The 21,566-nt window shown below is 45.6% G+C and overlaps 1 protein-coding gene across 1 annotated transcript; it reads left to right on the forward strand.

Moving 5' to 3' along the window:
* Nucleotides 1-1,130: 1,130 nt before the first annotated feature.
* On the forward strand, nucleotides 1,131-4,045 carry LOC115132533 (G-protein coupled receptor 61-like). Its single transcript, XM_065020054.1, has 2 exons — nucleotides 1,131-1,372; nucleotides 1,663-4,045. The coding sequence occupies exons 1-2, from the start codon at nucleotides 1,303-1,305 to the stop codon at nucleotides 3,168-3,170; spliced, it is 1,578 nt and encodes a 525-aa protein (XP_064876126.1). The 5' UTR covers nucleotides 1,131-1,302; the 3' UTR covers nucleotides 3,171-4,045.
* Nucleotides 4,046-21,566: the final 17,521 nt, after the last annotated feature.

Here is a 21,566-nt window from a genome sequence, read left to right on the forward strand (position 1 = left end):
TTCCATCCCTTCTCCTACCAGAGACCCATCTCATCCCTTCTCCTACCACTCCAGAGGTCCATTCCATCCCTTCTCCTACCACTCCAGAGGTCCATTCCATCCCTTCTCCTACCACTCCAGAGGTCCATTCCATCCCTTCTCCTACCACTCCAGAGGTCCATCTCATCCCTTCTCCTACCACTCCAGAGGTCCATTCCATCCCTTTTCCTACCACTCCAGAGGTCCATCTCATCCCTTCTCCTACCACTCCAAAGGTCCATCTCATCCCTTCTCCTACCACTCCAGAGGTCCATTCCATCCCTTCTCCTACCACTCCAGAGGTCCATCTCATCCCTTCTCCTACCACTCCAGAGGTCCATTCCATCCCTTCTCCTACCACTCCAGAGGTCCATCTCATCCCTTCTCCTACCACTCCAGAGGTCCATTCCATCCCTTCTCCTACCACTCGAGGTCCATTCCATCCCTTCTCCTACCACTCCAGAGGTCCATTCCATCCCTTCTCCTACCAGAGACCCATCTCATCCCTTCTCCTACCACTCCAGAGGTCCATCCCATCCCTTCTCCTACCACTCCAGAGATCCATTCCAACCCTTCTCCTACCACTCCAGAGGTCCATTCCATCCCTTCTCCTACCACTCCAGAGATCCATTCCATCCCTTCTCCTACCACTCCAGAGATCCATTCCATCCCTTCTCCTACCACTCCAGAGGTCCATTCCATCCCTTCTCCTACCACTCCAGAGATCCATCTCATCCCTTCTCCTACCACTCCAGAGGTCCATTCCATCCCTTCTCCTACCACTCCAGAGGCCTATCTCATCCACAGTCCAGACTTCCACCATCTAGTCTGGTTACCAGGTGCACGACCAGACTTCATCTCTAGAATGATAGTGGGATTTTGCCAGACCTCCACCTGTCCAGGGTGACCTGTCCATGACCTGTCCAGCTCTACCTGCCCTGATAGACAGTACCCCCGCCACCTGAGCCTCTGTTCCTCATCCCTAGCCCACCCCCAAACACTCCCAGTCCCCCAGTTCCTCAGCCCCAACCCACCCCACCCCCAAACCCCCGGGTTCCTCAGGTCCAACTCACCCTCCACCCCCCCCCCCCACTCCCCTGGTTCCTCATCCCCAACCCACCCCTCAAATCCCCCGGTCCCCCGGTTCCTCAGCCTCAGCCCCAACCCACCCCCCAAACCCCTCCAGTCCCCCTGTTCCTCAGCAACCAGCCCGAAGCAGGGGAGGATGGGTGATGGGCCTGTGAGTCTCCCTGGTCTCACTCCTTCCTTCTCTCTCATCCTCTCATGGAGCCTCCTGTTGACAGCTCCACCTCCCCCTGGAACTCTTCCCAGTCCTCTCTCTCCGGACTTCCAGGTCGGTACCAACTAAGGTTGTAAAATTCTGGTAACTTTCTATTTTTTAGAAGATTAATAATCAGGAAAACTGGAATCCTCAAACCAGGATTTCTGGAAAACCTGTGAGTTTTGGGACAGTTATCCTAATTTTGCTGCCTGAGTACTGACTTTAACTTAACTTAACTTGGTTAAAGACAGTACTTTGGACTTTAATGTGTTCATGAGCTTTGATAATTTTGTATGTATTTATAGGCAACTCTATATGTATTTTAAATATGTGTAATACAATGCATTCATTATTTCATTCAGGTCCCTGGCTCCCAGCCTTCCCAGCCTCGCTGCACCCCAATGCCTCTAAAGTGAGTCTTCCCGTGGGCACCGGCGCCAGCAGAGCCCCCCTGGCCCAGTCCCTGGCCCTGTGTGTGATGCTTCTCATGGACCTCTTAGCGGTCGTAGGCAACCTAGCCGTCATGGCTGTCATCACCAAGACGCCGCAGCTGAGGAAGTTCGCCTTCGTGTTCCACCTGTGTCTGGTTGATCTGCTGGCGGCTCTGGTTCTGATGCCTCTGGGCATGCTGCCGGACCGGGTTTTGGCGCACGACGAGGCACTGTGCCGGAGCTACCTCTGTCTTAGCGTGGGTCTGGTCAGTGCCGCCATCTTGTCTATCTCTGCCATCAACGTGGAGAGGTACTATTATATTGTCCACCCCATGCGCCATGAGGTCAAGATGACCGTGGGGGTGGTTGTGACGGTGTTGGTCGGGATCTGGATCAAAGCTATTGTCACGTCAGCAATGCCACTCCTGGGCTGGGTCTTCCAGGGGAGCCAGGGGGTAGGGGTCGAACTCGGAGGGGGACTAGAGGCTCCCATGATCCCGAGTCATCCAAGCCAGAGACGTTGCTCCCTACACTGGACCGGAGGAGGAGGGACCACACGGTTAATATTCATGCTCTTCTTCACCTTTGTCTACTTCCTGTGTCCAGTGCTGATCATCCTTGTTGTGTACTGTAACATGTTTAAAGTAGCCAGGGTCGCAGCCATGCAGCATGGCCCCTTACCTACCGGGATGGACACACCTGGGCCCCGCCCTCACCGCTCCGAGTCCCTCAGCAGCCAATCCACCATGGCTGCCAGCCTGGGAGGCCCCAGAGGTGGCCCTGGGGGCCCATGTCCTCCACTCCGCACCCCCAGTCAGAGGACCTTCAACGGGGGTAAAGCTGTGGCAGTCCTGGTGGCGGTTGGAGGCCAGTTCCTATGCTGCTGGCTGCCTTACTTCTCCTTTCACCTGTACGCCGCCCTGGTCTCCACCCCCCCGGCCTCCCTGGCTTCGGACCAGATGGAGGAAGTCGTGACCTGGATCGGTTACTTCTGCTTCACCTCTAACCCCTTATTCTACGGCTGTCTGAACCGGCAGATCCGCACGGAGCTGGGCCGAAGCCTGGCCTGTATCTTTAAGCGGGCGGGGCCGGGCAACGGGGATCAGCTGGCCAGCCGAGAGGCCTCCATCGAGGAGAACTTCCTCCAGTTCCTCCAGGGGACAGGGTGCAATCTGGAGCCCTGTGAATCTCAGGCACACAGCAGAGCTAGCAGGCCAGAGGAGCTGGAGGAGGCGGGGGAGAGGGGCCCTCTTCAAGATGGACCTTGTCAGGAGAACACGCTGGTCCAGGAACACACGCCTGTTGACTTCCACATCCCTGGACAGATTATGGAGGAGACCTCTGAGTTCTTGGAGCAGCAGCATCTGAATCTGAACAATGACATCAACCTAGCAGACAACTGCTGCAGGGTACACAGAACATTGCTGGACAGCGCCTGAGCTGTAGCTGACACCGGCCACTCATGTGTACAGTAGGCCTTTTTTGTGTGTGTGTGTGGGGGGGGGGGCTCAGAGGTGGAAACACTAAAGTCTTAGTCTGTAGAACAAGCACCGGTGTAGAGTCCTATGGTGGAAATGGCAGATAGATGCCATGTTCTTTAGTATGTCTGAGTATTCCATCTGATGCTGGACTTGATGGTGTTGTGTCCACATTGGCTACAGTGTGATTATGGGACATGACGTGTACATAGCAAGTAGTTACTACTACAACTCTAATGTATAGAGTTGCTATCTTCTTTTGAAGATTTCATGTTGTTATTATCAGTCTAAATCTCTTTGTTCATTGTTCTGTCACTAGAATCAGGGTTCCTTTATGGGAAGGTTAGGAGGTATGATACAGGGTTGGAGGAAATGCCATTTAAATTCAGTAAACTCCAGAAGTAAAACAGACATTTTAAATCCAATCAATCCTCCATGCTTTTCTATGAGGTTTAGTTCCTGAATTACCCTAACCCTGGTATGATGACATTGCTACCCATTTTCTATCAAGACCAAAACTCCTTACATTAAATATATTTACTGCCAGTCTACCTCCCCTTTGTCCTTCAGTCAATCAATGTCTTTTTTGGTACTGAATTATTATTTTGGTCTGGGAAAGAGTGGGAGAACATCTCACATATTAGCAATCTTTGTTTTGGTGTGGATCGCACAAATAATTTTTGTCAAAGTCTGAAAGAATAACCTAAGACAACCAGTTAGACAAATGTAAAATGACAATCCTATAGGCATATACAGTACATATAGTAGCAGGCAAATTGTTAATAACCAGATCAACACACTGATCACAGCAGAGAACAGGATAGTGCTGATCCCCTGTTCCAGTCCCATAATTCAATCAAGAAATGAATGCAGATTTAGATGTTTTTCTCGGGTAGGACATTAAAAAAATAAACTATTTCAGAGCCATTTCTGATTGCACTCAGTCTGAAACACTATGTGCCCTGGTCAAAAGTAGTGCATTATGTAGGGAATAGGGAGCAATTTGAGATGTAGCCAACGTGTTAACAGGATCATTTCACAACGGATCCTTGCCAATGGTATTTATAGCTAGCATATACATATACATGAGCATATCCACAAGGTTATTATTTGACTCCACACTGAATACATGAGGTTATTATTTGACTCCACACTGAATGAGGTCCTTATTTGACTCCACACTGAATACATGAGGTTATTATTTGACTCCACACTGAATGAGGTTATTATTTGACTCCACACTGAATGAGGTTATTATTTGACTCCACACTGAATGAGGTCATTATTTGACTCCACACTGAATACATGAAGTTATTATTTGACTCCACACTGAATGAGGTTATTATTTGACTCCACACTGAATGAGGTTATTATTTGACTCCACACTGAATGAGGTCATTATTTGACTCCACACTGAATGAGGTTATTATTTGACTCCACACTGAATACATGAGGTTATTATTTGACTCCACACTGAATGAGGTTATTAGTTGACTCCACACTGAATGAGGTTATTATTTGACTCCACACTGAATGAGGTCATTATTTGACTCCACACTGAATACATGAGGTTATTATTTGACTCCACACTGAATGGGGTTATTAGTTGACTCCACACTGAATGAGGTTATTATTTGACTCCACACTGAATGAGGTTATTATTTGACTCCACACTGAATGAGGTTATTATTTGACTCCACACTGAATGATGTTATTATTTGACTCCACACTGAATGATGTTATTATTTGACTCCACACTGAATGATGTTATTATTTGACTCCACACTGAATGATGTTATTATTTGACTCCACACTGAATGATGTTATTATTTGACTCCACACTGAATGAGGTTATTATTTGACTCCACACTGAATGAGGTTATTATTTGACTCCACACTGAATGAGGTTATTATTTGACTCCACACTGAATGATGTTATTATTTGACTCCACACTGAATGATGTTATTATTTGACTCCACACTGAATGAGGTTATTATTTGACTCCACACTGAATGATGTTATTATTTGACTCCACACTGAATGAGGTTATTATTTGACTCCACACTGAATGAGGTTATTATTTGACTCCACACTGAATGATGTTATTATTTGACTCCACACTGAATGATGTTATTATTTGACTCCACACTGAATGAGGTTATTATTTGACTCCACACTGAATGAGGTTATTATTTGACTCCACACTGAATGATGTTATTATTTGACTCCACACTGAATGATGTTATTATTTGACTCCACACTGAATGAGGTTATTATTTGACTCCACACTGAATGATGTTATTATTTGACTCCACACTGAATGATGTTATTATTTGACTCCACACTGAATGATGTTATTATTTGACTCCACACTGAATGATGTTATTATTTGACTCCACACTGAATGAGGTCATTATTTGACTCCACACTGAATGATGTTATTATTTGACTCCACACTGAATGATGTTATTATTTGACTCCACACTGAATGAGGTTATTATTTGACTCCACACTGAATGATGTTATTATTTGACTCCACACTGAATGAGGTTATTATTTGACTCCACACTGAATACATGAGGTTATTATTTGGTGTATTTATTTTAGCATGTACCTGTCATATCACACAGAGACCACTTCTTAATCACATTTTGACTCATTTGGGAGTCATCTCACCATCCCATATTTATTTTATGTGAAACAAATGCTAGAAATTGAAACAGCCGAACTTAAAAACAACAGTCAGCACTGACGTCATTACACAAGATCAGTAATGAGAGAGAGAGACAGAGAGAGAGACAGAGAGAGACAGACATAGAGAGACAGAGAGACAGAGACAGACAGAGAGAGCGAGAGAGACAGAGAGACAGAGACAGAGAGAGAGGGAGAGATAGAGAGAGAGAGAGGGGGAGACAGAGACAGAGGGAGAGACAGAGAGAGAAGGAGAAAAAAATGCAGTTTATGAGGAGAAAAGATGGCAAAGCGTGCCATGTGCCATGTGTCAGCATCATTCATCACACCTGGTTGTCTATCACCTGTGTTGTGTAGCCACAACAAGCCGTGGTTGTTTCTGGGTAAACACCACAGAACACTTAGCCTGTACTGTCTGGCACTCGCCAGGGTTTACCTGTAAACACAAGGGACATTGGTGGAGGCTGACAATTGGTGCTCGGATATGCCTCATAGGGCTCTGGTCAAAAGTAGTGCACTATACAGGGAATAGGGTTGTATTTGGCAGGGACACCTAATATTTAGAATCTGTCTCTATTGCCCCTGATTCTAAGCGACTTCAACAGCTGTCCGATGACAGCTTTGCACACTTTTGGCATTCACTCAACCAGCTTCATGAGGTAGTCACCCGGAATGCATTTCAATTAACAGGTCTGCCTTGTTAAAAGTTAATTTGTGGAATGTCTTTCCTTCTTAAAGCATGTTAGGAAATCAGTTGTGTTGTGACACGGTAGGGGTGGTATAAAGAAGAAAGCCCTATTTGGTTAAAGACCAAGTCCATAATATGGCAAGAACAGCTCAAATAAGCAAAGAGAAATGACAGTCCATCACTACTTTAAGACATGAAGGTCAGTCAATGCGTAAAATGTCAAGAACTTCAAGTGCAGTCGCAAAAACCATTAAGCGCTATGATGAAACTGGCTCTTACGAGGACCGCCACAGGAAAGGAAGACCCAGAGTTACCTCTGCTGCAAAGGATAAGTTTATTAGAGTTACCAGCCTCAGAAATCGCAGCCCAAATAAATGCTTCACAGAGTTCAAGTAACAGAAGCATCTCAACATCTACTGTTCAGAGGAGACTGGGTGAATCAGGCCTTCATGATCGAATTGCTGCAAAGAAACCACTACTAAAGGACACCAATAAGAAGAAGACTTGCTTGGGCCAAGAAACATGAGCAATGGACATTAGACCGGTGGAAATCTGTCCTCTTAGTTTCCAACTGTTGTGTCTTTGTGAGACGCGGAGTAGGTGAACGGATGATCTCTGCATGTGTGGTTCCCACCGTGAAGCATGGAGGAGGAGGTGTGATGGTGTGGGGGTGCTTAGCTGGTGACACTGTCAGTGATTTATTTAGAAATCAAGGCCCCATTAACCAGCTTTGCTACCACAGCATTCTGCAGCGATATGCCATCCCATCTGGTTTGCACTTAGTGGAAATATCATTTCTTTCTCAACAGGACAATAACCCAAAACATACCTCCAGGCTGTGTAAGGGCTATTTGACCAAGAAGGGGAGTGATGGAGTGCTTCATCAGATGACCTGGCCTCCACAACCACCTGACCTCAACCCAATTGAGATGGCTTGGGATGAGTTGGACCGCAGAGTGAAGGAAAAGCAGCCAACAAGTGCTCAGCATATGTGGGAACTCGTTCAAGACTTTTGGAAAAGCATTCCTCATGAAGCTGATTGAGAGAATGCCAAGAGTGTGCAAAGCTGTCATCAAGGCTGTAACGTTTGTTGCTACTTTGAAGAATCTCAAATATAAAATATATTTTGATTTGTTTATCACTTTTTTGGTTACTACATGATTCGGGGTGGCAGGGTAGCCTAGTGGTTATAGCCTTGGACTAGTAACCGGAAGGTTGCAAGTTCAAACTCCCGAGCTGACAAGGTACAAATCTGTTGTTCTGCCCCTGAACAGGCAGTTAACCCACTGTTCCTAGGCCGTCATTGAAAATAAGAATTTGTTCTTAATAGGCCGTCATTGAAAATAAGAATTTGTTCTTAACTGACTTGCCTAGTTAAATAAAGGTAAAATAAATGTAATCGTTTTGATGTCTTCACTATTATTTTACAATGTAGAAAGTAAAAATAAAGAAAAACCCTGGAATGAGTAGGTGTGTACAAACCTTTGACTGGTACTGTACATACACTTGAAGTCAACACTTAGGTAGGAGTCATTAAAACTCGTTTTTCAACCACTACACAAATTTCTTGTTAATAAACTATAGTTTTAGCAAGTCAGTTAGGACATCTGCTTTGTGCATGACACAAGTAATTTTTCCACCAATTGTTTACAGACAGAATCACTAAATCGCTGTCTCACAATTCCAGTGGGTCAGAAGTTTACTTACGCTAAGTTGACTGTGCCTTTAAACAGCTTGGAAAATTCCAGAAATTATGTCATGACTTTAGAAGCTTCTGGTAGGCTAATTGACATCATTTGAGTCAATTGGAGGTGTACCTGTGGATGTATTTCAAGGCCTACTTTCAAACTCAGTGCCTCTTTGCTGGACATCATGGGAAAATCAAAAGAAATCAGCCAAAAGTTTAGACCTCCACAAGTCTGGTTCATCCTTGGCAGCAATTTCCAAATGCCTGAAGGTACCACGTTCATCTGTACAAACAATAGTACGCAAGTATAAACACCATGGGACCACGCAGATGTCATATCGCTCAGGAAGGAGACACGTCCTGTCTCCTAGAGATGAGCGTACCTTGGTGTGAAAATTGCAAATCAATCCCAGAACAACAGCAAAGGACCCCGTGAAGATACTGGAGGAAACAGGTACAAAAGTATCTATATCCACAGTAAAACGGGTCCTATATCGACATAACCTGAAAGGCCGCTCAGCAAGGAAGAAGCTACTGCTCTAAAACCATTGTAATGACCATTGTTATGTTTGGAGGAAAAAGAGGGAGGCTTGCAAGCCGAAGAACACCATCCCAACCGTGAAGCATGGGGGTGGCAGCATCGTGTTGTGGGGGTGAGTTGCTGCAGGAGGGACTGGTGCACTTCACAAAATAGATGGCATCATGAGGCAGAAAAATTCTGTGGATATATTGAAGCAACATCTCAGTCAGGAAGTTAAAGCTCGGTCACAAGTGGGTCTTCCAAATGGACAATGACCCCAAGCACACTTCCAAAGTTGTGGCAAAATGGCTTAAGAACAACAGTCAAGTCAAGGTATTGGAGTGGCCATCACAAAGCTTTAACCTCAATCCTATAGAAATGTTGTGGGCAGAACTGATAAAGCGTGTGCGAGCAAGGAGGCCTACAAATCTGACTCAGTTACACCAGCTCTAGGAATGGGCCAAAATTCACCCAACTTCTTATGGTGAGCTTGTGGAAGGCTGCCCGAAATGTTTGACCCAAGTTAAACTATTTAAAGGCAATGCTGCCAAATACTAATTGAGTGTATTACATTTACATTTAAGTCATTTAGCAGACGCTCTTATCCAGAGCGACTTACAAATTGGTGCATTCACCTTATGACATCCAGTGGAACAGTAGTGCATCTAAAACTTTTAAGGGGGGTGAGAGGGATTACTTTATCCTATCCTAGGTATTCCTTAAAGAGGTGGGGTTTCAGGTGTCTCCGGAAGGTGGTGATTGACTCCGCTGTCCTGGCGTCGTGAGGGAGTTTGTTCCACCATTGGGGGGCCAGAGCAGCGAACAGTTTTGACTGGGCTGAGCGGGAACTGTACTTCCTCAGTGGTAGGGAGGCGAGCAGGCCAGAGGTGGATGAACGCAGTGCCCTTGTTTGGGTGTAGGGCCTGATCAGAGCCTGGAGGTACTGAGGTGCCGTTCCCCTCACAGCTCCGTAGGCAAGCACCATGGTCTTGTAGCGGATGCGAGCTTCAACTGGAAGCCAGTGGAGAGAGCGGAGGAGCGGGGTGACGTGAGAGAACTTAGGAAGGTTGAACACCAGACGGGCTGCGAGTGTATGTCAACTTCTGACTCACTGGGAATGTGATGAAAGAACTAAAAGCTGAAATAAATCATTCTCTCTCTACTATTATTCTGACATTTCACATTCTTAAAATAAAGTGGTGAACCTAACTGACCTAAGACAGCGACTTTTAGTAGGATTATATGTCAGGAATTGGGAAAAACTGAGTTTAAATGTATTTGGCTAAGGTGTATGTAAACTAAGGTGTATGTAAACTTCAACTTCAACTGTATATATATATATATTTTTTAAAATTACATATATTTAACCCCTTTTTTGGGGTTAGGCACAAAACTACCTTCATACTTCCATACATTTTTTTGTTACAGTGTACCGGTTACCTATAGACGAGTCCCGTGACTCTTGTGGCGGGTCGTAGAGGAAACCGCTACAGAGATTTGCCTGAGAAGACCGGTCTTCGTGATGTCTCATGGTCTGATAAACACAGCTTTAGCTCTGCCACCTTTCACTGGCGCATGCAGATGTACAACACTGGCGCATGCAGATGGGCGACACTGGCGGATGCAGATGTACAACACTGGCGGATGCAGATGGGCAACACTGATGGATGCAGATGGGAAACACTGGCGGATGCAAATGTGCAACACTGGAGCATGCAGATGTACAACACTGGAGCATGCAGATGTACAACACTGGAGTATGCAGATGGGCGACACTGGAGCATGCAGATGTACAACACTGGAGCATGCAGATGTACAACACTGGAGCATGCAGATGGGCGACACTGGAGCATGCAGATGTACAACACTGGCGGATGCAGATGTACAACACTGGCGGATGCAGATGTACAACACTGGAGCATGCAGATGTGCAACACTGGCGGATGCAGATGTACAACACTGGAACATGCAGATGTACAACACTGGCGGATGCAGATGGGCAACACTGGCGGATGCAGATGTACAACACTGGCAGATGCAGATGGGAAACACTGGCGGATGCAGATGTACAACACTGGCAGATGCAGATGGGCAACACTGGCGGATGCAGATGGGCAACACTGGCGGATGCAGATGGGAAACACTGGCGGATGCAGATGGGACACTGGCGGATGCAGATGGGAAACACTGGCGGATGCAGATGTGCAACACTGGCGCATGCAGATGTGCAACACTGGAGCATGCAGATGTGCAACACTGGCGCATGCAGATGTGCAACACTGGCGCATGCAGATGTACAACACTGGAGCATGCAGATGTACAACACTGGAGCATGCAGATGTACAACACTGGAGCATGCAGATGTGCAACACTGGCGGATGCAGATGGGCGACACTGGAGCATGCAGATGTACAACACTGGAGCATGCAGATGTACAACACTGGAGCATGCAGATGTGCAACACTGGAGCATGCAGATGTACAACACTGGAGCATGCAGATGGGCGACACTGGCGCATGCAGATGGGCGACACTGGCGGATGCAGATGTGCAACACTGGAGCATGCAGATGTACAACACTGGAGCATGCAGATGTACAACACTGGAGCATGCAGATGTACAACACTGGAGCATGCAGATGTACAACACTGGAGCATGCAGATGTACAACACTGGAGCATGCAGATGTGCAACACTGGCGCATGCAGATGTACAACACTGGAGCATGCAGATGTACAACACTGGAGCATGCAGATGTACAACACTGGTGGATGCAGATGTACAACACTGGAGCATGCAGATGTACAACACTGGTGGATGCAGATGTACAACACTGGTGGATGCAGATGTACAACACTGGAGCATGCAGATGTGCAACACTGGTGCATGCAGATGTACAACACTGGAGCATGCAGATGGGCGACACTGGCGGATGCAGATGTATTAAGCCACATCCAATTACGAAAACCCCCCCAGATATCTCTAGTTTAAATTGACAGATTTGTATTTTTTTGTGTGAATTTTACCCCCTTTTCTCCCCAATTTCGTGGTATCCAATGGTTAGTAGTTACTATCTTGTCTCATCGCTACAACTCCTGTACGGGCTCAGGAGAGACGAAGGTCCTCCGAAACACAACCCAACCAAGCCGCAGTGCTTCTTAACACAGCGGACATCCAACCCGGAAGCCAGCTGCACCAATGCACCAATTTGTTGGAGGAAACACCGTGCACCTGGCGGCCTGGTTAGCGCGCACTGAGCCCGGATAAATTGACAGATTTTTGATGGGATTTTTTAGGTAGGCTGTGTGAAGTACAGAACCAGAGCTCTGACGTCATGTTACTGTCTGCATTTCAATTAAAGTGCTTATCAGTGCCCAAATCTGCCATTTTGTAAACTGACTTCTGACAACCGAAACCAATGTCATCATTAGTTGTTTTTAGCATTTCTCACCCAACTTTTAGTTTTTATTTCAGACCATATGGTGGCATTTATCCTTCAATTACTGGCATTGAATGCAATGGAGGATGTCCTAAAATGGACACCATGAATATGTTTGACGATATGACCATAGCCGGATGGTTCATAAGACGATTGACAGGCTCCAAGCAGCATTAACAGCAGCACTGACTGACTGACTGACTGACTGACTGACTGACAGACTCCAGCTGCATTAACAGCAGCACTGACTGACTGACTGACTGACTGACTGACTGACTGACTGACTGACTGACTGACTGACGACCGAGACTCCAGCTGCATTAACAGCAGCACTGATTGACTGACTGACTGACTGACCGACTGACCGACTGACAGACTCCAGCTGCATTAACAGCAGCACTGATTGACTGACTGACTAACAGGCTCTATAATATGAAGTGTCAGTAGTAGGTGTTGCGGACGGGACCAAACCACCAAACTCAATAACCTATAACCTCCACCCACAATGACCTTCATCTTTAACCTGTGGGTCAATCTAAGTAAAATAATAATTTAAAAAAATCCCCATCAAAATCCATCAATTTAAGATAGAGATGGGCTGCATCCACCGCACAGCATCCGCCTACAGCGGAAAACATCTGTAGCGTCTGAACGGTTTGGACTATTAAACTATTGTGACCACTCTCACGGACATGATGGTGTTTTCCGTTTTGCTCTACTACCCCCACAAGTGTCACAGGACTCGTGCAAACTTCTGTCTGTAATGTCAAAAAAACGTTAGAGGTGCAATACAAACTAATATGACCCTGCTGTGGAATGGCCAGTGGTGTAAAGTATTTAAGTAAAAATATTTTAAAGTACTACTTAAGTTGTGTTTTTTTCTGTACTTTACTTTACGCTTATATTTTTGACTACTTTTACTTCACTACATTCCTAAAACAAAACATTGTACTTTTTATTCCATACATTTTCCTTGACACCCAAAAGTACTCGTTACATTTTGAATGCTTAGCAGGACAGGAAATAGTCCAATTCACTCACTTATCAACCAACATCCCTGGTCATCCCTACTGCCTCTGATCTGGTGGACTCACTAAACAGAGAACATCCCTGGTCATCCCTACTGCCTCTGATCTGGTGGACTCACTAAACAGAGAACATCCCTGGCCATCCCTACTGCCTCTGGTCTGGTGGACTCACTAAACAGAGAACATCCTTGGTCATCCCTACTGTCTCGGATCTGGAGGACTCACTAAACAGAGAACATCCTTGGTCATCCCTACTGTCTCGGATCTGGAGGACTCACTAAACAGAGAACATCCTTGGTCATCCCTACTGTCTCTGATCTGGAGGACTCACTAAACAGAGAACATCCCTGGTTATCCCTCCTGCCTCTGATCTGGTGGACTCGCTAAACACGCATGCTTCCTTTGTAAATGTTGTCTGAATGTTGGAGTGTGACCCTGGCTTTCCGTAAAAAATAAAGAAAATAAGTTGATGCCATCTGGTTTGCTTAATATAAGGAATTTTAAATGATTTATACTTTTACTTTTGATACTTAAGTATATTTTAAACCAAGTACTTTTACTCTTTTACTCAAGTAGAATTTTACTGGGTGACTTTAACTTTTACTTGAGTAATTTTCAATTATGGTATCTTTACTTTACTCAAATGTGACAGTTGGTTACTTTTTCCATCACTGGGAAAGGGGAAACTCTCACCAACACAATTGTGTTCTCTGTTTTCCTCTGCAACCTCCCACTAGTGTCATGGGACTGAAGGTAACTCATATAAACAAATGGAAGTATGGAGGTAGTTTTGTGCCAATAATATTTAAGGGGTTAAATATATGTAAAAAAAACACAAAAATATCTCCTAGATATAATGAAAGGGAAATACCTGAGTCATAAAACTGAATGCATTCAACTGAAATGTGTCTTCCTCGTTTCAAATCAAATCAAACTTTATTGGTCACATTGGTTTAGCAGATGTTATTGTGGGTGTAGCGAAATGCTTGGGTTCCTAGATCCAAAAGTGTAGAACTATCTAACAATTCACAACAATACATACACATCTAAAAGGTAGAGAATGGAATTAAGAAATATATAAAATATTAGATTGCGCAATGTCGGAATGGCATTGACTAAAAAAACAGTAGAGTAGAATACAGTATATACATATGAGATGAGTAAAGCAGTCACGTATACTCCCTCTCCGGCCTCTAGGTCATCAGGCTGATGATTATCCCCCGCACCTGTCACCATCGTCAAGCACACCAGCTCCTCATGACACTCACCTGGACTCCATCACCTCCTTGATGATCGTCCACCTCCTTGATGATCGGCACCGTACCTTCTCCGCTGTGCAATCTGGTTTCCGAGCCGGTCACGGGTGCACCTCAGCCACGCTCAAGGTACTAAACGATATCATAACCGCCATCGATAAAAGACAGTACTGTGCAGCCGTCTTCATCGACCTCGCCAAGGCTTTCCACTCTGTCAATCACCATATTCTTATCGGCAGACTCAATAGCCTCGGTTTCTCGGATGACTGCCTTGCCTGGTTCACCAATTACTTTGCAGACAGAGTTCAGTGTGTCAAATCGGAGGGCATGCTGTCCGGTCCTCTGGCAGTCTCTATGGGGGTGCCACAGGGTTCAATTCTCAGGCCGACTCTTTTCTCTGTGTATATCAATGATGTTGCTCTTGCTGCGGGCGATTCCCTGATCCACCTCTACGCAGACGACACCATTCTATATACTTTCGGCCCGTCATTGGACACTGTGCTATCTAACCTCCAAACGAGCTTCAATGCCATACAGCACTCCTTCCGTGGCCTCCAACTGCTCTTAAACGCGAGTAAAACCAAATGCATGCTTTTCAACCGATCGCTGCCTGCACCCGCATGCCCGACTAGCATCACCACCCTGGATGGTTCCGACCTTGAATATGTGGACATCTATAAGTACCTAGGTGTCTGGCTAGACTGCAAACTCTCCTTCCAGACTCACATCAAACATCTCCAATCGAAAATCAAATCAAGAGTCGGCTTTCTATTCCGCAACAAAGCCTCCTTCACTCACACCGCCAAGCTTACCCTAGTAAAACTGACTATCCTACCGATCCTCGACTTCGGCGATGTCATCTACAAAATGGCTTCCAACACTCTACTCAGCAAACTGGATGCAGTCTATCACAGTGCCATCCGTTTTGTCACCAAAGCACCTTATACCACCCACCACTGCGACTTGTATGCTCTAGTCGGCTGGCCCTCGCTACATATTCGTCGCCAGACCCACTGGCTCCAGGTCATCTACAAGTCCATGCTAGGTAAAGCTCCACCTTATCTCAGTTCACTGGTCACGATGGCAACACCCATCCGTAGCACGCGCTCCAGCAGGTGTATCTCACTGATCATCCCTAAAGCCAACACCTCATTTGGCCGCCTTTCGTTCCAGTACTCTGCTGCCTGTGACTGGAACGAACTGCAAAAATCGCTGAAGTTGGAGACTTTTATCTCCCTCACCAACTTCAAACATCAGCTATCCGAGCAGCTAACCGATCGCTGCAGCTGTACATAGTCTATTGGTAAATAGCCCACCCATTTTCACCTACCTCATTCCCATACTGTTTTTATACTGTTTTTTAAATTTTTTATTTATTTACTTTTCTGCTCTTTTGCACACCAATATCTCTACCTGTACATGACCATCTGATCATTTATCACTCCAGTGTTAATCTGCAAAATTGTATTATTCGCCTACCTCATGCCTTTTGCACATATTGTATATAGACTGCCCATTTTTTTTCTACTGTGTTATTGACTTGTTAATTGTTTACTCCATGTGTAACTCTGTGTTGTCTGTTCACACTGCTATGCTTTATCTTGGCCAGGTCGCAGTTGCAAATGAGAACTTGTTCTCAACTAGCCTACCTGGTTAAATAAAGGTGAAATAAAAAATAAAAAAATAAATATCTGTCTCTCCCCTTGGTTCTTTCCTCAGGTGTTATTGACTCTGTCTCATGACACTCACCTGGACTCCATCACCTCCTTGATGATCTTCCCTATATCTGTCCCTCCCCTTGGTTCTTTCCTCAGGTGTTATTGACTCTGTCTCATGACACTCACCTGGGCTCCATCACCTCCTTGATTATCTTCCCTATATCTGTCTCTCCCCTTGGTTCTTTCCTCAGGTGTTATTGACTCTGTCTCATGACACTCACCTGGACTCCATCACCTCCTTGATGATCTTCCCTATATCTGTCTCTCCCCTTGGTTCTTTCCTCAGGTGTTATTGACTCTGTCTCATGACACTCACCTGGACTCCATCACTTCCTTGATGATCTTCCCTATATCTGTCTCTCCCCTTGGTTCTTTCCTCAGGTGTTATTGACTCTGTCTCATGACACTCACCTGGACTCCATCACCTCCTTGATGATCTTCCCTATATCTGTCTCTCCCCTTGGTTCTTTCCTCAGGTGTTATTGACTCTGTCTCATGACACTCACCTGGACTCCATCACCTCCTTGATTATCTTCCCTATATCTGTCACTCCCCTTGGTTCTTTCCTCAGGTGTTATTGACTCTGTCTCATGACACTCACCTGGACTCCATCACCTCCTTGATTATCTTCCCTAAATCTGTCTCTCCCCTTGGTTCTTTCCTCAGGTGTTATTGACTCTGTCTCATGACACTCACCTGGGCTCCATCACCTCCTTGATTATCTTCCCTATATCTGTCTCTCCCCTTGGTTCTTTCCTCAGGTGTTATTGACTCTGTTTTCATGTCGGTGCGTTGTTGTTGTTTGTGTTTCTTGTTTTGTTTATTTTATTAAAACACTCACTGCCTGTACTTGCTTCCCGACTCTCAGCGCACATCGTTACAAAAGCAGTATTTAAACAGTATTTAAACATTATTAAAGTGACCAGTGTTCCATTATTAAAGTGGCCAGTGACTCCAAGTCGATGTATATAGGGCAGCAGCCTCTAAGGTGCAGGGTTGCGTAACTGGGTGGAAGCCGGCAAATGATGGCTATTTAACAGTCTGATGGCCTTGAGATAGAAGTTGTTTTTCAGTCTCTCAGTCCCCGCTTTGATGCACCTGTACTGAACTCGCCTTCTGGATAATAGCGTGGTGAACAGGCAGTGGCTCGGGTGGTTGATGTTCTTGATGATCTTTTTAGCCTTCCTGTGACATCGGGTGCGGTAGGTGTCCTGGAGGGCAGGTAGTTTGACCCCGGTGATGCATTGGGAAAACCGCACCACCCTCTGGAGAGCCCTGTTGTTGAGGGCAGTGCAGTTGCCGTACCAGGCAGTGATACAGCCCGACAGGATATTCTCAATTTTACATTTGTAAAAGTTTGTGAGGGTTTTAGGGGACAAGACAAATTTCTTCAGCCTCCTGAGGTTGAAGAGGCTCTGTTACGCCTTCTTCACCACACTGTCTATGAGGATGGACCACTTCAGATCGTCAGTGATGTGTACGCCGAGGAACTTGAAGCACAAAAAAAAATTCTGGGCTAATAATGGAAGAAATAACACACACAACAACAACAAAAAAATACTGCAAAGTTGATCTAGAAGCATATCTGTCGGCCCCATCTTTTTGGGGGCTCCCGAGTGGCGCAGCAATCTCAGTGCCCTGGTTTGATTCCAGGTTGTATCACAACCGTCTGTGATTGGGAGTCCCAAGGGGTGGCGCTCAATTGACCCAGCGTCATCTGGGTTAGGGTTTGGCCGGGGTAGGCCGTCATTGTAAATAAGAATTTGTTTTTAAACCTTTTTTTTTTTACCCAACCCCTCTGCATCAGAGGACAAATACTTCAAAACCTTTCCACTTCTAATTTAAAAAAGTGACTCTCTCTTTTGCCATTTATGAATGTGTTATTCACTGCATTTCTATGGCCTATATTCAATATTTTAACATGTAAAGGGGTCCTAAAGTCCAAATAAATTACCTAAATGATCCATGGCATGACCATCTTAAAACAATTCCATGTGTTAGCCTAGTATCCTCCCCCCCTCCCCAAATGGACATGGAAGAAAAAAAAACTATATTTTTGCTATTCAAATGATAACAAATGATAACGGTGACCGCAGTCATTTGGCTGACCAATAGCCATCATCCAAAATTCCATGACCGTCACAGCCCAAACTCTGACCAATGGCTGATCGCTCGCTCGGAACCTATAGGAACCCAGTTGACTACTTTAAATGGTGGAAGCCCTCAATGGCATTGTCCGTGTTAAAAACGGGTTATATCTATCTAGAACCCTCTCTCTACCTCTATGAACCTATAACCTTCACCCTCACTGACCTTAACCATTTGGTCCTGTCAACATACAGCGGTTGTATCTCTTAGGTGTAGTTCTCCTCTCCCTTTTTCCCTGTCTAGTTTCTCTCTCTCTCTCTTGTGCTGCAGCTTAATAAAAGGGCCAATCTGTGACATGTACAGCTGTTTTTGATCGTCAGCTTCATAGCAAACCAAGTTGGGCGGCTGCCGTTTTGTGTTCCTTTCAAATTATGGATGGATTCTTTATCAACAAGTGACTCAGTGCTTTAATGTTGGGCTGGAGGGAGGGAGGGAGAGAGAGAGAGAGAGAGAGAGAGAGAGAGAGCCTCCTGAAGGTTGGTGCAGCAGTTCAAACGCTCTCTGACCTTTCAACTGCAGTGGGATCAAAAAGCTGTGAAGTGACTTCTGTCTCCATTTAGGGGTCTGTTGAATAGAAGGAGGCGGAGTCCCATTATACCTGGTTATCAGGTAAGGAATGATGTCAGTGTGGCTGATACCTGGTTATCAGGTAAGGAATGATGTCAGTATGGCTGATACCTGGTTATCAGGTAAGGAATGATGTCAGTGTGGCTGATACCTGGTTATCAGGTAAGGAATGATGTCAGTATGGCTTATACCTGGTTATCAGGTAAGGAATGATGTCAGTGTGGCTGATACCTGGTTGTCAGGTAAGGAAGTATATCAGTATGGCTGATACCTGGTTATCAGGTAAGGAATGATGTCAGTGTGGCTGATACCTGGTTATCAGGTAAGGAATGATGTCAGTATGGCTTATACCTGGTTTCCAGGTAAGTATTTGCAAGCAATACAAATGTTTCCTATTGTAGTTGCTTGTGAGACCCAAGGTCCAAACGAGGTCATGATCTGCAGAAGGTTCTATTTCAAGTTCTAGGATGGAGGAGGGACATTTACCTGACCTCTGACTGTCTTACTCTGTATATAACTGACCTCTGACTGTCTTTCTCTGTATATAACTGACCTCTGACTGTCTTACTCTGTATATAACTGACCTCTGACTGTCTTACTCTGTATATAACTGACCTCTGACTGTCTTTCTCTGTATATAACTGACCTCTGACTGTCTTACTCTGTACATAACTGACCTCTGACTGTCTTACTCTGTATGTGCATAGTAGTAGGACAATGTTGTATCTTGTACTGTAGGCTGAGTTTACCTCACTGGTTGGGTGAATCCAGTCCTCACTGACTGGGGTGAATCCAGTCCTCACTGGCTGGGGTGAATCTAGTCCTCACTGGTTGGGTGAATCCAGTCCTCACTGGCTGGGGTGAATCCAGTCCTCACTGGCTGGGGTGAATCTTGTCCTCACTGGTTGGGTGAATCCAGTCCTCACTGGCTGGGGTGAATCTAGTCCTCACTGGTTGGGTGAATCCAGTCCTCACTGGCTGGGGTGAATCCAGTCCTCACTGGCTGGGGTGAATCTAGTCCTCACTGGTTGGGTGAATCCAGTCCTCACTGGCTGGGGTGAATCCAGTCCTCACTGGCTGGGGTGAATCCAGTCCTCACTGGCTGGGGTGAATCTAGTCCTCACTGGTTGGGTGAATCCAGTCCTCACTGGTTGGGTGAATCCAGTCCTCACTGGCTGGGGTGAATCCAGTCCTCACTGGCTGGGGTGAATCTAGTCCTCACTGGCTGGGTGAATCCAGTCCTCACTGGTTGGGTGAATCCGGTCCTCACTGGCTGGGGTGAATCCAGTCCTCACTGGCTGGGGTGAATCTAGTCCTCACTGGTTGGGTGAATCCAGTCCTCACTGGTTGGGTGAATCCAGTCCTCACTGGCTGGAGTGAATCCAGTCCTCACTGGCTGGGGTGAATCTAGTCCTCACTGGTTGGGTGAATCCAGTCCTCACTGGCTGGGGTGAATCCAGTCCTCACTGGCTGGGGTGAATCTCACTGGTTGGGTGAATCCAGTCCTCACTGGCTGGGGTGAATCCAGTCCTCACTGGTTGGGGTGAATCTAGTCCTCACTGGTTGGGGTGAATCTAGTCCTCACTGGCTGGGGTGAATCCAGTCCTCACTGGTTGGGGTGAATCTAGTCCTCACTGGTTGGGGTGAATCTAGTCCTCACTGGCTGGGGTGAATCTCGTCCTCACTGGCTGGGGTGAATCCAGTCAACATGGGCTTCCTCACTTAATTTTTGACTTCTTTGCACATATCCACCCACTGTTTCCATGGCAACCTGTCACCAATGACAGCTCAGAGGGAGCGGGTAGGAGGAGCAAGAGGACGAGAGGACGAGAGGATCCTGATATGCTCTCTCTCTCCTCTCTCATCCCATCAGTTCATCCCACCACCCCACTCTACAGAGGATCAATTGAGTCAGCCTCTCTTATTCTCAATAGACATCTACAGCTCATCTACAGTCTTTGTAGATAGGTTATAACATCTACAGCTCATCTACAGTCTATGTAGACATGTTATAACATCTACAGCTCAGGTCTGTGTAGACATGATATAACATCTTCTAAAAAATGACAATACATAGGAATTAATTTCTTATTTTTGTAAGGACATAGTAATTTTTGTTCATTTCAAATTAAATGTTTATTTTTATGTTTTATTTTAGAAGGGAGCCCTGCACACAATCGTACGAATTCACAATATTTAAAATTCAAACGGAATAAAAACATACAATATTTACAAGGAATTTAAGAAAAATGTAAGAAAAAGTAACTTATAGTACAAAACACAATCATGAAAAACAAACAGATTATTTTTGTTCTGGAGATAATTCCACAAGTAAGGTGCAAATAAACTAAACACAGATGTAGCTATCTCTAGGTGCCCTTCTCTGTGTGTTACACCCTGATCTGTTTCACCTGTCTTTCTGATTGTCTCCACCCCCCTCCAGGTGTCGCACGTCTTCCCCATTATCCCCTGTGTATTTATACCTATGTTCTCTGTTTGTCTGTTTTCAGTTTGTCAGATGACGCAATCTCAATCGCACTCCACACTGCCCTTTCTGACCTGGACAAAAGGAACACCTATGTGAGAATGCTGTTCATTGACTACAGCTCAGCATTC

Source organism: Oncorhynchus nerka, linkage group LG7, assembly GCF_034236695.1.
Source record: "Oncorhynchus nerka isolate Pitt River linkage group LG7, Oner_Uvic_2.0, whole genome shotgun sequence".
Taxonomy (NCBI): Eukaryota; Metazoa; Chordata; class Actinopteri; order Salmoniformes; family Salmonidae; genus Oncorhynchus; species Oncorhynchus nerka.